The 17,797-nt window shown below is 46.2% G+C and overlaps 1 protein-coding gene across 1 annotated transcript; it reads left to right on the forward strand.

The window, feature by feature from the left end:
* The first annotated feature begins 8,666 nt into the window (after positions 1-8,666).
* meak7 (MTOR associated protein, eak-7 homolog) lies at positions 8,667-17,396 on the forward strand. The gene is made up of 8 exons (XM_068741888.1): positions 8,667-8,816; positions 8,985-9,221; positions 9,334-9,478; positions 9,916-10,127; positions 13,400-13,586; positions 14,307-14,425; positions 14,840-15,019; positions 15,399-17,396. Exons 1-8 carry the CDS (start codon positions 8,667-8,669, stop codon positions 15,525-15,527), a joined length of 1,359 nt encoding a protein of 452 aa, XP_068597989.1. The 3' UTR covers positions 15,528-17,396.
* Positions 17,397-17,797: the final 401 nt, after the last annotated feature.

Raw genomic sequence — 17,797 nt, forward strand, 5'->3', positions numbered from 1 at the left:
AGGAACGAGTTCACGCATGGGTGCTTGAACAACGTGCTTCTGGGAGAGGTTTGTCAACGGTGCAGTTGCGTCTCCGCGCCCAAGTGGTTGCCAGGGAGGTGAATATAAACGGCTTTGCGGGAGGACCTTCTTGGTGTTACCGCTTCATGCAACGCAAACGCCTCTCTATCAGAGCTAGGACGACACTGTCCCAAAAACTGCCAGCGGACTTCCAAGCCAAGGTTGACAGTTTCCGCGCATTCATTGAAAAGCATGTAAGTGATCACAACGTGACACCGGATCATATTATTAACATGGACGAGGTCCCCCTCACTTTTGACATCCCCATGGGCCGAAGTGTTGCAGAGAAAGGGCAAAAAAGTGTGAATATCGTTACAACTGGTCATGAGAGATCACACTTCACAGTGGTGCTGGCATGTTGTGGAGACGGATCAAAACTGCCACCGATGGTCATTTTCAAACGAAAAACCATGCCAAAAATCCAGTCCTCCTCAGTTGAAGTCGCCGTGAACGAGAAAGGGTGGATTGATCAAGAAATGATGAACTTGTGGCTTACAAAGTGCTACAATAAGCGACCGGATGGCTTCTTTAGAGCACGCAAAGCTCTGCTTGTGATGGATAGCATGAGAGCGCACATCACACCACAGTTAAAAAATAAATTAAAAGTTTTCAACTCCATACCTGCCATCATCCCTGGAGGCTTAACCAAAATACTCCAGCCACTTGATATCTCCGTGAATAGGAGCTTTAAGTCAGTTTTGCGTAACCTGTGGGAGCAGTGGATGACGGATGGAGAGCACAGCTTCACGGCAACCGGGAGAATGCGCCATGCAACTTTCCTGGAAGTCATTGAATGGATCGACAAAGCATGGGCTTCAGTGACAACCGCAACCATCCTGTCGGGATTCAGAAAGGCTGGAATAATTGGAACTGCAACTGACGACGAGTCTGATGTAAGCGACGTAGAAGAGGAAGCGGCGTCTTGTCTACCTGCCGAGTTGGGGGAGTTGTTCAAAAGTGACACCGAGGATGAAGATTTCCTTGGATTTCGTGATTCTGAATAAAACCTGATATTTTGGTAAACGTGTTAGCATGTTCTTTGTGCTATATGTTGTTTGGTGTTGGATTTTATCAAATACATTTTCCCCAAAAATGCAACTTATACTCCAGTGCGACCTATATATGGTTTTTTCTTCTTAATTATGCATTTTTTGGCTGGTGCGACCTACAATCCGGAGCGACGTATAATCCAAAAAATACGGTATATATATTAATCTCTGTGTATTTATATATATTAATGTCTGTTTATCTATATATATATTAATCTCTTTGTATTTATATATATTAATCTCTGTGTATTTATATATATTAATATCTGTGTATTTATATATATATATTAATCTCTGTGTATTTATATATATTAATCTCTGTGCATTTATATATATTAATCTCTCTGTATTTATATATATTAATCTCTGTGTATTTATATATATTAATCTCTGTGTATTTATATATATTAATCTCTGTGCATTTATATATATTAATCTCTGTGTATTTATATATATTAATCTCTGCGTGTTTATATATATTAATCTCTGTGAATTTATATATATTAATCTCTGTGTATTTATATATATTAATCTCTGTGTATTTATATATATTAATCTCTGCGTGTTTATATATATTAATCTCTGCGTGTTTATATATATTAATCTCTGTGTATTATATATATTAATCGCTGCGTGTTTATATATATTCACCTCTGTGTATTTATATATATATTAATCGCTGCGTGTTTATATATATTCACCTCTGTGTATTTATAGATATATTAATCTCTGTGTATTTATATATATTAATCTCTGTGTATTTATATATATTAATCTCTGTGTATTTATATATATTAATCTCTGTGTATTTATATATATTAATCTCTGTGTATTTATATATATATTAATCTCTGTGCATTTAATTCAATTCAATTCAGTTTTATTTCTGTAGCTCCAGATCAGAACAGGAAGTCGTCTCAAGGCTTTACAGGATTAGCAGGGAAACACAGAACCCACCTTGACCCACAAGAGCAAGAACTTTGGAGACGGAGGCAAGAAGAAACTTCCCTTTAACAGGCAGAAACCTTGGACAGAACCGAGGCTCATGGTGGACGGTCTGACCGGCTGGGTTGAGAGAGAGAGAGAGAGAGAATGGCAGGTAGGAGGAGAGTCAAAAACAAGGAGATGGATGGGAAGAGATAGCAAGTCAGAGCAGGAGCAGACAAAAACAAGATGGATAAAGCTATAAATGCTAATGCTAGTGTAACCGGATGATGGTTAGGTTGCCCAGACATGCCTTGTGGTGTGGGGTAATTAGGCAGGCAGGTGTGGTGGTGAGCACCTGTAGCGCATGTTCCGCTGATGAGGGGGGCGTGTATGCACTTCCCCTCTCCCATTCCCCGTCTCACTCTCTCTGTCCGGCTGAAGTGAGCGTCAGTTTGAGTGAGCGTCGGCTGGGTGCGGTCATTGCGTTTTCCCCGTCTTGAAGGTTGGCAGCTGTGAGACCCCTTCTGGGTAGCCGCTGCTACAGTGAGCTCGGTGGACTGGCAAATGCTCCAGTATCATTTGCCTTGCCTCTTTGCTTTACTCGCCTCAGTGTTTATTTTGCCTTTTTCAGTTGAGACCCTCGTTTATTAGTTTTAGTCTCTTAGCGATATGAACATCGGTGTTGAGGGACACAGGTCCAGGTTCTGCAGCACCACGGACAGAAGGACCTGAAAGAGAGAGAGGGACAAACAGAGGGAGAGAGAGAACAAGACTACAGGGAAGAGAGAGAGATTACTGACATATATTTATAACATGAATAATCAGATAAAGGGGGAGGAGCTCAGTGTGTCATGATGTTAAGCCACCAGTGCTGCCTAATGACAGCATATTGATTATATTGATTACTGCATCGATTAGTTATAAGCTTTGTTAAAAAGGAAAGTCTTTAATCTACTCTTGAACATAGAGATGGTGTCTGTCTCACGAACCAATCAGGGAGCTGGTTCCACAATAAAGGAGCTTGATAACTGGAAGCTCCGCCCCCCTGTCTGCGCTTGGAAATGTCTGGAACCACGAGCAGGCCAGCATTTTGGGACCGCAGGGTTCTAGTGGGGCAATACGGGATAATCATCTCTGTAAGGTAAGGAGGGGCCTGGCCAGTGAGGGCTTTAAAAGTGAGCAGAAGGATTTTATATTCAATCCGTTCTCTAACAGGAAGCCAATGCAGAGACGCCAGAGCAGGGGAAATGTGTTCTCTCAGTCTGGTTCCCGTCAGAACACGAGCTGCTGCATTCTGGATCAGCTGGAGATGTTTAATAGACCTTTTTGGGCAGCCGGACAGTAAGGAGTTGCAGTAGTCCAGTCTGGAAGTCACAAAAACATGGACTATTTGTTCTGCATCTTTTCGGGTTAGTAGGTGCCTGACCTTTGAAATATTCCGAAGGTGAAAGAACGCGGTCCTTGAAACGTGCTTTATCTGGGACTGAAAGGACAGGTCCTGATCAAAGATTACACCCAGATTCTTGGACGTGGTGCTGGTGGACACTGAGACGCCATCGAGTTCAACTACAACACCAGAACAAACATTTCTGAGATGCTCTGGCCCAAGAACCAGAACCTCAGTTTTATTTAGATTTAATAACAGGAAGTTCTCGGTCATCCAGGAGTTAATGTCCTTAAGGCACGTCTGAAGTCTAACCGACTGATCGACTTTGTCTGGCTGAACAGGTATAATTGTGTATCGTCTGCATAGCAGTGGAACTTTATGCTGTGTTTCTTAATAATGTTACCTAAGGGAAGCATATATAGCGTGAACAAAATAGGTCCAAGCACTGAACCCTGTGGAACTCCATATTTAACTTCAGTGTACGTAGGAGTTTTATCATGAACACGTACAAACTGAAATCTATCAGATAAATATGATCTAAACCAGTTCAATGCAGATCCTCTAACACCAACAGACTGTTCCAGCCTCTGTAACAGAATCTGATGATCTATTGTGTCAAAGGCTGCACTGAGATCTAATAAAATAAGCACAGAGACAAGTCCATTATCAGACGCTATTAAAGGTCATTGGTGACTTTAACTAATGCTGTCTCTGTGCTATGATGAGCTCTGAAACACGACTGAAAAACCTCAAATAACTGATTGTCTTGTCAGAATTCACACAGCTGACTGGAAACTGCTTTCTCTAGAAGCTTTGACAGGAATGGAAGGTTTGAAATTGGCCGATAGTTAGCCGAGACATCAGGATCTAATGTTGGTTTTTTGAGAAGCGGTTTAATGACTGCTGTTTCAAAAGACTTGGGTACATAGCCTGTAAGTATTCATTCATTGTCGCTTGATCCGCTATCGGGTCGCGGGCCAAGCCGGAGCCAATCCCAGCAGTCAATGGGCGCGAGGCAGGGGACACCCTGGACAAGCCGCCAGTTCATCGCAGGGCAACACAGAGACAGACAACCAGCCACACACACACTCACACCTACGGACAATTTTGTGTCACCAATCAGCCTAGGCTGCATGTCTTTGGTGGGAGGAAGCCGGAGAACCCAGAGAGAACCCACGCAGACACGGGGAGAACAAACTCCCCACAGAATGGCCACAAGTCGGAGACGAACCCGCGACCATCTCGCTGTGAGGCAACAGTGCTTACCCCTGCGCCACCGAGCCGCCCCGATCCTGTAAGTAAAGATAGATTAATCGTATTTAGCAAAGCAATACTGATTGAGGGGAAGACTTCTTTAAGTAGCTTAGTTGGGACCGGGTCTAAGAGACAATTGCACGGTTTAGATGAGGCAATGGCTGCACTCATTTGCTGCAGGTTAATGGGGGTGAAACTATCCAAGTAACTATCAAGAGTAACAGTCGTATCTCTACTTCCATTTGTAACACCTTTCAGGGGGGCAGAAACGGAGATCACGACTCTCTCCGAATCAATCACCCTCCCCACCCCCCCACCCCTTTTTGTCCACCTACGTTGTACATATTATGTGTCTTTTTAGTTTATTGTTATTTTGCATCAATTGAGTAATTTGATCCTGAACACCGGGACCCCCCAGGGTTGCGTTCTCAGCCCTGCTCTCTTCACCCTCTTCACCCACGACTGCTCTGCATCAACTCCACAAACATGGTTATGAAGTTTGCTGACGACACCACTGTGGTGGGTCACATCTCCAACAACGATGAGACCCACTACAGAGAGGAGGTCCAGAACCTGATGCTGTGGTGCTCGAGGAACAGCCTTGTTCTGACCACCAGCAAGACCAAGGAGGTCATAGTGGACTACAGGAGGTCCAGGAAGACTGAACACGCCCCCCTGTGCATACGAGGGGAAGCAGTGGAGCGTGTGGAGAACATTAAATTCCTGGGCATCCACATCTCCTCTGACCTCTCCTGGACACTGAAGCGGGCTGGACTCTCCTCTGTGCTGCTTGAAGACTTCTACCGGGCCACGATAGAGACCATCCTGTGTCTCAGTGCGACCGTGTGGGACGGCAGCTGCACGGCGCAGGACAGGAAGGACCTATCCCGGGTGGTGAGGACAGCTCAGGGGATTGTGGGTCACCGTCTGCCTGATTTGGACTCTGTTTACACCTCCAGAGTCCAGAGGAGGGCCAGACGCATCTCCACAAACCCCACCCACCCGGGCCACAAACTGTTTGTCCCGCCCACAGACCCCACCCACCCGGGCCACAAACTGTTTGTCCCGCCCACAGACCCCACCCACCCGGGCCACAGACTGTTTGTCCCGCTTCCATCAGGGAGGCTCAGGAACAGCTTCTTCCCCCGAGCTGTGAAAGCAGCCGTTCCCTCGTAGCGATCTGGGACTCGGAATGGACGCTCTGTGCCTGTCCCACTGGGGACGCTCTGAGCCTGTCCTACTGAGGACGCTCTGAGCCTGTCCTACTGAGGACGCTCTGAGCCTGTCCCGCTGAGGACGCTCTGAGCCTGTCCTACTGAGGACGCTCTGAGCCTGTCCCGCTGAGGACGCTCTGAGCCTGTCCCGCTGAGGACGCTCTGAGCCTGTCCTACTGAGGACGCTCTGAGCCTGTCCCGCTGAGGACGCTCTGAGCCTGTCCCGCTGAGGACGCTCTGAGCCTGTCCTACTGAGGACGCTCTGAGCCTGTCCCGCTGAGGACGCTCTGAGCCTGTCCCGCTGAGGACGCTCTGAGCCTGTCCTACTGAGGACGCTCTGAGCCTGTCCCGCTGAGGACGCTCTGAGCCTGTCCCGCTGAGGACGCTCTGAGCCTGTCCCGCTGAGGACGCTCTGAGCCTGTCCTACTGAGGACGCTCTGAGCCTGTCCCGCTGAGGACGCTCTGAGCCTGTCCTACTGAGGACGCTCTGAGCCTGTCCCGCTGAGGACGCTCTGAGCCTGTCCCGCTGAGGACGCTCTGAGCCTGTCCCGCTGAGGACGCTCTGAGCCTGTCCCGCTGTGCTGCTGTTGCTGTTTTGCACTATTGTTTGCTGATTCTCATTCTCTCTGTGTATATACAGTATATCGTTGCTTTAAGAGAGATTTTGGTTTTTATTTATGTTCCAATGTGTGCCTTAAGCCGTGGGCCTTCACACGATTTCATTATGTTAGCATAATGACAATAAAGTACATCTTGAATTTAATATTAGTTTTAGTTTTATTTGTATTGTTAAATATCAATGATTTATGTACGAAGGACTTTCAACGGAAACAAGACCGCAAGGGCTTTTTAGAAATGCTCCTCTTAGACAGGATGTTTGACTGTACTTGTACTGTAATACATGCTACTGTGTGACTTTATTTGTACTGTAATACATGCTACTGTGTGACTGTACTTGTACTGTAATACATGCTACTGTGTACTGTACTTGTACTGTAATACATGCTACTGTGTGACTGTACTTGTACTGTAATACATGCTACTGTGTGACTGTACTTGTATTGTAATACATGCTACTGTGTACTGTACTTGTACTGTAATACATACTACTGTTTGACTGTACTTGTACTGTAATACATGCTACTGACTGACTGTACTTGTACTGTAATACATACTACTGTTTGACTGTACTTGTACTGTAATACATGCTACTGTTTGACTGTACTTGTACTGTAATACATGCTACTGTGTGACTGTACTTGTATTGTAATACATGCTACTGTGTACTGTACTTGTACTGTAATACATACTACTGTTTGACTGTACTTGTACTGTAATACATGCTACTGTTTGACTGTACTTGTACTGTAATACATGCTACTGTGTACTGTACTTGTATTGTAATACATGCTACTGTGTGACTGTACTTGTACTGTAATACACGCTACTGTGTGTCTATTTGTGCTCTAACATTCTCATAAATATATTCATCATCATCACAGTCGAATTACAATATGTACCTTTAAGGAGGCGTCGCCTTCTTATGACGTCACCAGGCTGCGCCTATGTTTTCGTTGCCCTTTTTCCGTTCCTCAAGCTGGTCGATCTAACATTCAGTACAACCGTTTTCTGTTGCTTAATAATATTCAGTGGTGGTCTTAGTGCCGGCAACTATTTATTTCATGTTCGAAAAGCTAGTAGCCGGATAACCGGGCCTGGTAGCCGGACCACCGGGCCTCGTAGCCGGATAACCGGGCCTGGTAGCCGGATAACCGGGCCTCGTAGCCGGACCACCGGGCCTCGTAGCCGGACCACCGGGCCTCGTAGCCGGACCACCGGGCCTCGTAGCCGGATAACCGGGCCTCGTAGCCGGACCACCGGGCTTCGTAGCCGGACCACCGGGCCTCGTAGCCGGACCACCGGGCCTCGTAGCCGGACCACCGGGCCTCGTAGCCGGACCACCGGGCCTGGTAGCCGGACCACCGGGCCTCGTAGCCGGATAACCGGGCCTGGTAGCCGGACCACCGGGCCTGGTAGCCGGACCACCGGGCCTGGTAGCCGGACCACCGGGCCTCGTAGCCGGACCACCGGGCCTCGTAGCCGGACCACCGGGCCTCGTAGCCGGACCACCGGGCCTGGTAGCCGGACCACCGGGCCTCGTAGCCGGACCACCGGGCCTCGTAGCCGGACCACCGGGCCTCGTAGCCGGATAACCGGGCCTCGTAGCCGGACCACCGGGCCTCGTAGCCGGACCACCGGGCCTCGTAGCCGGACCACCGGGCCTGGTAGCCGGACCACCGGGCCTCGTAGCCGGACCACCGGGCCTGGTAAGGCTGGATGTGAGTTCCTGCCTCTCCGCGGGATTCAGAGCAGCAGTTCTTCAGTGAAAGGTAATCGGACTCCGTGTTTTCACTTTGCAGCCTCGCGTTGAGAATACTTTAGTCATATATTCACTCTGAATATTTCACGGAAACGCAAAAGTGTTACAAGTGTTGTTTAGATGTGCGTCATTAGCTAGCATTTAGCTAAATCATTCAAGTAAACGCAAGCTACCCGCGGGACGCCATGAGGCAGGAATGGAAGGATCCTCGTCATCGAACACGGTGGATTAGCGTGCGTTGATGTTACGCTACATGCACGCGCGTGGACTCATTTCCTGTTTAAGCCGCTTCCTGTTGTTGACACAGAAGCAAACACAATGCATGAACGACTGTACGCAGTTATCTCTGAACGATCCCGCATCCTCTCAGATGATGCGCCGGACCGTGAAGCATCATGGGTAACACCGAGAGCGTGGCGGTGCAAGAGCGGCTGGCCCGCTTCCGTCCCGAGGACCGGCCTTTGGTTGAGGGGGTCTTCGACAGGCTCCACGCAGCTCCTGGGGGCCTTTCAGCGGGGAAGCGTCTGACCTTGCGGCATCTGCAGGTGTGACTACCTTTGACAGACCATAATACTCGTGGCTGGTTGGTTGGCGTGAGGATGGCTGCCGTGCCTGTACAGAAGGAGATCTTGGCTTGAGACTCTGTCTTGGAGCCTTGCTGGATGAGGGTCCTCTGCTGCAGGGGTGTTCACCTCCTCCTTCCTCCCTTCTAGTCTTCAATGGGCAGCCTGGCAGCAGACCCCCTGCTCAGGAGGCTTTATCGGGGCATGTGCAGTACCGACCCGGGACCGGCAGCACCTGCAGCCTCTGGAATAACTCGAGAGCAATTAGTCGTCTTCCTAGCAGACACTCTGCGGGGAACAGCAGGAGAGCGGGCTCCTCTCATCCTGGCCATGTCTCAGACCGGGACTGAGCTAGCAAAGGTTGTCTCGCGTGAACAGGTAGAAGAGGTGAGAAGAGAGGACAATCTGGAATAGTGTGTCTCCTGTGGGTCAGCGTTCTCCTCTGCGGCTTTGTCTTTTGTTAGAAGTCCTTCTTTCACATCGCCCCCTCTCCCTTTAGTTCCTGCAGGACCTGATTTCTGCTGTAATTCAGATTCTGGTCCATAGAGGGCGTGTGCAGGATTGGAAGCCAGACAGAATGGGCGTTTCCTCTCAAGGTGTCAAACTTCTCGCGGAGCAGATGTGTTCTGAAATCAAACCCTCAGGTCAGCTGCTGATTTGTCCGTTTTTAAACGCGTTAATATTAATAGTGAGGACATTAATGGTACCGTTTTTAAACGCGTTAATATTAATAGTGAGGACATTAATGGTACCGTTTTTAAACGCGTTAATATTAATAGTGAGGACATTAATGGTACCGTTTTTAAACGCGTTGATATTAATAGTGAGGACATTAATGGTACCGTTTTTAAACGCGTTGATATTAATAGTGAGGACATTAATGGTACCGTTTTTAAACGCGTTGATATTAATAGTGAGGACATTAATGGTACCGTTTTTAAACGCGTTAATATTAATAGTGAGGACATTAATGGTACCGTTTTTAAACGCGTTGATATTAATAGTGAGGACATTAATGGTGCCGTTTTTAAACGCGTTGATATTAATAGTGAGGACATTAATGGTACCGTTTCCTCCTCAGATCAAGGAGATTGTGATGCTTCCTGTCTAGAGGACTGGATCTTCAGGGTCGCTCAGGTGTCGTTGTACCTAGAGATCCTGGTTGTGGAGGGCCTGAATTTGACTCTGGGCAGCCGGCCTGCCCCCACCCTGCTGCCCCCCTGCAAGGAGACTCCCTGGAACGAGCTGACGTGTCTGTTGGACCTTCCAACACTGATGTTTCTGGCTCCACAGGTTGAATGCAAATGTTCAGTCACATGTTCTAACGAGACAAAACAGATTCGTACCAAAGTGTGTTCTGTGCATCAGAGGAACGGAGTTAGACGTGCGTCCCAGCTTCTGTGCAGACGGAAAGCAGTTTACGTCAGGACCCACGTCCCACATTGGGGGGTCCCACATCTACCCAGCGATCTATTCTAAACCCGGTTTGACTGATAACATTTACAAAACCGAGATGTTTCTGTCCTTCTTTTCTCGTAGAAGGCTTTTCCCTAACGGGCCTCAAAAGCGTTGTTTTTGACAAATGTGGCCAAAATAATGACGTTGCTCTTCATATTTACGGTACACACACGTGTTGTTGGTATTATATGTCACCGATTCACACGCGTGTTGTTGGTATTGTATATCACCGATTCACACGCGTGTTGTCGGTATTGTATATCACCGATTCACACGTGTGTTGTTGGTATTGTATATCACCGATTCACACGCGTGTTGTCGGTATTGTATATCACCGATTCACACGCGTGTTGTTGGTATTGTATATCACCGATTTACACGCGTGTTGTCGGTATTGTATATCACCGATTCACACGCGTGTTGTTGGTATTGTATATCACCGATTCACACGCGTGTTGTTGGTATTGTATATCACCGATTCACACGCGTGTTGTCGGTATTGTATATCACCGATATACACACGTGTTGTCGGTATTGTATATCACCGATTTACACGCGTGTTGTTGGTATTGTATATCACCGATTTACACGCGTGTTGTCGGTATTGTATATCACCGATTCACACGCGTGTTGTCGGTATTGTATATCACCGATTCACACGTGTGTTGTCGGTATTGTATATCACCGATTCACACGCGTGTTGTCGGTATTGTATATCACCGATTCACACGCGTGTTGTCGGTATTGTATATCACCAATTTACACGCGTGTTGTTGGTATTGTATATCACCGATTTACACGCGTGTTGTTGGTATTGTATATCACCGATTTACACGCGTGTTGTCGGTATTGTATATCACCGATTCACACGCGTGTTGTCGGTATTGTATATCACCGATTCACACATGTGTTGTTGGTATTGTATATCACCGATTCACACGCGTGTTGTTGGTATTGTATATCACCGATTTACACGCGTGTTGTTGGTATTGTATATCACCGATTCACACGCGTGTTGTTGGTATTGTATATCACCGATTCACACGCGTGTTGTTGGTATTGTATATCACCGATTCACACGCGTGTTGTTGGTATTGTATATCACCGATTCACACGCGTGTTGTTGGTATTGTATATCACCGATTTACACGCGTGTTGTTGGTATTGTATATCACCGATTCACACGCGTGTTGTTGGTATTGTATATCACCGATTTACACGCGTGTTGTTGGTATTGTATATCACCGATTCACACGCGTGTTGTTGGTATTGTATATCACCGATTCACACGCGTGTTGTTGGTATTGTATATCACCGATTCACACGTGTGTTGTTGGTATTGTATATCACCGATTCACACGTGTGTTGTCGGTATTGTATATCACCGATTCACACGCGTGTTGTTGGTATTGTATATCACCGATTCACACGCGTGTTGTTGGTATTGTATATCACCGATTCACACGCGTGTTGTTGGTATTGTATATCACCGATTCACACGCGTGTTGTCGGTATTGTATATCACCGATATACACGCGTGTTGTCGGTATTGTATATCACCGATTTACACGCGTGTTGTTGGTATTGTATATCACCGATTTACACGCGTGTTGTTGGTATTGTATATCACCGATTCACACGTGTGTTGTTGGTATTGTATATCACCGATTCACACGCGTGTTGTCGGTATTGTATATCACCGATTCACACGCGTGTTGTTGGTATTGTATATCACCGATTTACACGCGTGTTGTTGGTATTGTATATCACCGATTCACACGCGTGTTGTTGGTATTGTATATCACCGATTCACACGTGTGTTGTTGGTATTGTATATCACCGATTCGCACGCGTGTTGTCGGTATTGTATATCACCGATATACACACGTGTTGTCGGTATTGTATATCACCGATTTACACGCGTGTTGTTGGTATTGTATATCACCGATTTACACGCGTGTTGTTGGTATTGTATATCACCGATTCACACGCGTGTTGTCGGTATTGTATATCACCGATTCACACGTGTGTTGTCGGTATTGTATATCACCGATTCACACGCGTGTTGTCGGTATTGTATATCACCGATTCACACGCGTGTTGTCGGTATTGTATATCACCGATTTACACGCGTGTTGTCGGTATTGTATATCACCGATTTACACGCGTGTTGTTGGTATTGTATATCACCGATTTACACGCGTGTTGTCGGTATTGTATATCACCGATTCACACGCGTGTTGTCGGTATTGTATATCACCGATTCACACATGTGTTGTTGGTATTGTATATCACCGATTCACACGCGTGTTGTTGGTATTGTATATCACCGATTTACACGCGTGTTGTTGGTATTGTATATCACCGATTCACACGCGTGTTGTTGGTATTGTATATCACCGATTCACACGCGTGTTGTTGGTATTGTATATCACCGATTCACACGCGTGTTGTTGGTATTGTATATCACCGATTCACACGCGTGTTGTTGGTATTGTATATCACCGATTCACACGCGTGTTGTTGGTATTGTATATCACCGATTTACACGCGTGTTGTTGGTATTGTATATCACCGATATACACGCGTGTTGTCGGTATTGTATATCACCGACTTACACGCGTGTTGTCGGTATTGTATATCACCGATTCACACGCGTGTTGTCGGTATTGTATATCACCGATTCACACGCGTGTTGTTGGTATTGTATATCACCGATTCACACGCGTGTTGTTGGTATTGTATATCACCGATTTACACGCGTGTTGTTGGTATTGTATATCACCGATTCACACGCGTTTTGTTGGTATTGTATATCACCGATTTACACGCGTGTTGTCGGTATTGTATATCACCGATTTACACGCGTGTTGTCGGTATTGTATATCACCGATTCACACGCGTGTTGTCGGTATTGTATATCACCGATTTACACGCGTGTTGTTGGTATTGTATATCACCGATTCACACGCGTGTTGTTGGTATTGTATATCACCGATTTACACGCGTGTTGTTGGTATTGTATATCACCAATTCACACGCGTGTTGTCGGTATTGTATATTGTGTATTGTGATTCTGATGTTTTGCTGGGCTCTGTTCTCTTCAGTTACCAGACAGCTACAGCGCCCCCTGGAGGCTCGTGTTTTCTACACGGCTGCATGGGGAGAGCTTCACCAGGATGGTGGCCGGCCTGATGAAGCGGGGGCCCACCCTGCTGCTCATCAAAGACACAAAGGGACATATTTTTGGGGGCTTTGCCTCCCCCGGCTGGGAAGTGAGACCTCAGTTCCACGGTGAGTGCTGGGCGAGTTGAGTCGAACCCAAGACCACCGGCATGTTGGATGACGCGTAGACGTTTGGGCTAATGTGCTACTTGATGAAGGCTGTCGGCTGCATTAATTCTAACGTTCACTTACTCGAGTCAGTCAACTAAGTGAATAATTACTTATAATTATGCACCTGAATTCAAAACTTTGTAATATAGTATAGTACATTAAAGCAGTGGTCCCCAACCACCGGGCCGTGAGGCATTTGTTGCCGGCCCGCACAGAAAGAATGACTAATGTATACAATTTCTGTTGTATCGATTATTAGCGTCTAAAAGGTGTTTTATTTTGGAAAAACGACTGGATTTTCACCAACGTAACAATCGTCTGTGAATTTTCATGCGTGAAATGTTACTAAAAACAGACGTGAACTAGTGAAAATTAAATTAAAAAACAAACGTCTTTGGAGAGCTTCTTTGCTAATGGGAAAGTCCAACTGAGGAGGAAGAAGAGGAGGATGAAGAGGCGCCGACGACCTCCAAGAAAAGAGTCGGACTTAAAACTCGGGTTTATCAACAGCTGATTAGATTCGTTAGCAGGGAGTTTAGGCTTTTACTGGTCTTCTATCGGTATCACCAGTACCGTGGACCAGATCAAGAACAATACACATGGGCACATTTAGGAAGTAATACTACTTGTTTGAATACTGTTGCTTGCCACTTGACTTGTGTGTATTTGTGTGTGCAGGTGATTCCAGGTGCTTCCTGTTCACTGTGTTCCCCAGGCTGAGGGTTTATACAGCAACAGGATACAACCAACACTTTATGTACCTCAACCAGAATCAGCAGACCATGCCAAACGGACTGGTGGGGGGGCCACGCTACTTTAGTTCACAACTTTAAACTCTGCTGCTCCCGTAATTCAGCCGGTGCACTTCTTATGGAGCCTGTAAATTAGGGGGAGAAGCTTAAACTGCAAAACGCATAGAAGAAAGGATGGCAGAGGGCTCCCACGCGGAGGTTCCTGTCTACAGTCAAACCGGGAACTGTCATTTTGTGCCAGGCTAACCGGTTTGTTCATTCGGATAATAGCTCAGAAACCTTTATTAAAATCTATCGATCAGCCAGTGTCTAGAAACTGGTGTCATGGGATCCGTGTTATATAGAACACGTGTATTTAAAGCGGCCCAGCATGCACCGTTTGTCTTTGTTACGCTGATGATGCTGCTAGAATTCTATGTTTTTATTAACAATGTGTCTGAAGATAATGTTGTTTTTAAGGGTATGGGCGGTCAGCACTGCTACTTCGGTCTGTGGCTGGACAGCGAATTTGGCTGCGGCCACAGCTGTGCACGACCCAAATGCACCACCTATGGCAGCCCCCAGCTCTCTGGAGATGAACATTTCACCATGGACTCCATGGAAGTCTGGGCAGTTGGAAAACCTCCAGAACCAGAGGAGGTACGTGTGCTGATGACCATCCAGGAAACGATTCTTTATACATTCTGCAGAAGTTCTGGATGAGCCACCACACATTTAGCTGGGGTGGTGGGAGGTAACATGAAAGAGCTAGAGCCGGAGGAGATGTCGGATGAAAGAGGCCGCCGGCGTAGTAGTATCATTGCTTTTTTAAACGGTATCCAGTCAGGAATAACGGCCTCTAATTGTTTGCCTTTGGGCCCTTCAAATGTAAAAACGACAAAATCAGGCAGGAAATCATCTGGATCAATTGTTCCACAATGAGAGAACCTCATCAGCCCAACAGAATTCATTTGAACCATGGCTGTGTTCCTTCTAAAGATTTGAAATCATGTCTCTCTGTGTGATTCCTGGTTCTCAGGGTGACGAGAGGGATGGCAAACGGAGTATCCTGAATGCCGATCCAGAGGTTCAGGCAATAATGGAGATGACGGGAAAGACTCTGCACAGTCAGGGCCTCCGGGAGCCAGAGGAACACCAGGAACAGTGAGGGGCGGCGGGGAGGAAGGCCGCTGGTGCCACCCGGTGCCACCCGGTGCCACCCGGTGCCACCCGGTACGGACGCCACATTGGATTTTACCCTTTCGACATAGCTGGAAAACGTTCACTTAGCAGGGGTCAGCCTCTTCACGAAATGAAATGAAAATGAAATGAAATGAAATGAAATACTTTTTATTAAGTTTATTAAGTTTATGCCGACACACACAATGAAACCGCGTTTTCACCCTAGAACGACGGGCCCCTTGAAACAGCCACACTCTAATACGTGCATCAAAGGGGCCTAGCACACGGAGAGGGAGCAGGGTGAAGGCGCCTGGAGCCGTTAGCGGGGACGGTGCCTTGCACAAGGGCACCTCGGCAGTGCTCTGGAGGCAGACTGGCCCCTCTCCAGTCACCAGCATTAAGTTAGATCTGAGTGCAACGTGTCTGCCTCCTCTCTATAGAAGTCACTGACGAAGTATTGATTTAAGGAAACTTATTACCTTAGTACAGTGCTTCTCAATTATTTTCTGTCACGCCCCCCCAAAAGAAACACTCTTGAATCATTAACATACAAAGAAATATGAAAAAGAAAGAAATATAGATCAACTTACAACAAAGAATAACTTTATTACCATTTTTTTAGTTTGCAACAGAAAATATTTGAAGTGCATCAATTTGCCTGACATTTTGATCCTTAAACTACAATTTATACAATTAAATAATACATTAAATTAAATAACATCAATAAATAATAATAAATTAAAATTGATCAGCAACATTAACTCAGGAGCACAAAATATAAAACACTCTAACCTACAAAACCAAAATGAAAAAATAATTGTGCTTTTAGCGAAATGAGGTAGGCAGGTCTTTCTTCGTTCATTTCTCCACGTTTACAACCGCTCTTCTTCTGCTAATCCTCCCTGCGCGCACTCTGACAATCAGGGCGCCACTGCCAACTACTGGAGTGGATGTGCAATTACACTTTAATCTCGTAAGGCAAAAAAGCATTTTCTCCGTGGTCACAGGCGCCCCCCCCCCTGACATCGCACCGCCATTTGAGAACCACTGCTTTAGTATGACAGTGAATTACTGAGACATAATGTTTAATTGCTTGCAGTATTTAAAACAATCAGGTTTTGCTGATGGGGTGCTTCTACATCTGAAAATCCGGACCAAGATTCTGGTGTTGAGTTTGATCCGGTTAGTTTTGGATTCACAGTGTGATTTTTTTTCAAGTACCGGTATACTAAAGAGCTTTTTATGGCAGACTCTTGTCCTCATCTACATGGGTTACATCTCCCTACACTTGGTTGCACAGAATGTTGTCAAAGTGATTACAAAAAACCAAGTTAGTTGTGAGTAAATCAAAGTGTGGGCTCTTACCACTGTTCTAGATGGTGTCGCTCACCTTTGCATATTTCTGCTAGAGCCTCTCCTATCCTCTCGAGTCTGGGTTTTGGCTCTGCTTGCAGGACTGAAACCTGGGAGGAGGTGAGGAATTGTTCCTGAACCATCCAATAAAAATAGTTTTTTACACTGTAATGAACCGCAACAGGGTTCAGTTTGATCCCGACTGAGACCGCCCCTTTGTGTCATGACAAAGACCATCTTTGATCCGGAACTTTTGGTCCAACTGACCGGTAACCCATACCCACCTCTGTTTTGAACTGTTTTGGGTATAAAAATGGCCCTCGTGTGCTTTGCTGGGTCATAGCTGAACTGTTCCATTTATGTGTGATCATGTGATCAGTAAGATCTAAGTGTTTTAAATTGTCAGTTATTCCCTGATATTCGACAGGGAGCTCTAATGAATCTGTACGCGTGTCTCTATTTGATCATGACTGATGTTCCTGAACGAGTTATTAAAGGTTTCCATAAGTATGAGTGTCGAGCTCTCGTCTCTGGCTCAGAGGCTGAGAGGCTGAAAGGCAGCTCTGCATTGATCGCCCTCTGCTGATGCAAACTACTCGTGCAAATCTGTTATGATCAGTACTGCGCACAAGGGACATAAAGCATGTTGATACATGGAAATAATTTTATTCATACAGCTCTGGCAGTATTTTAACTCCAACTCATTCTGTTCTCCCAGCTGCTAGAACAAAAATATTGTTCTCTTGTGTGTATTATACATTAGTTTATAGATGCGGCCCTGTCCTTACGTCAAACCTGCACCACAGAACGTCTTTTCTACAGGTGAAGGTAGTTCATGGTTGCTTTTTTAGGTAAACGCATCTACGTCTGTAGGTTGGCACCCAACCTACAGAGCCACAGTCT

Source organism: Brachionichthys hirsutus, chromosome 1, assembly GCF_040956055.1.
Source record: "Brachionichthys hirsutus isolate HB-005 chromosome 1, CSIRO-AGI_Bhir_v1, whole genome shotgun sequence".
Classification (NCBI taxonomy): domain Eukaryota; kingdom Metazoa; phylum Chordata; class Actinopteri; order Lophiiformes; family Brachionichthyidae; genus Brachionichthys; species Brachionichthys hirsutus.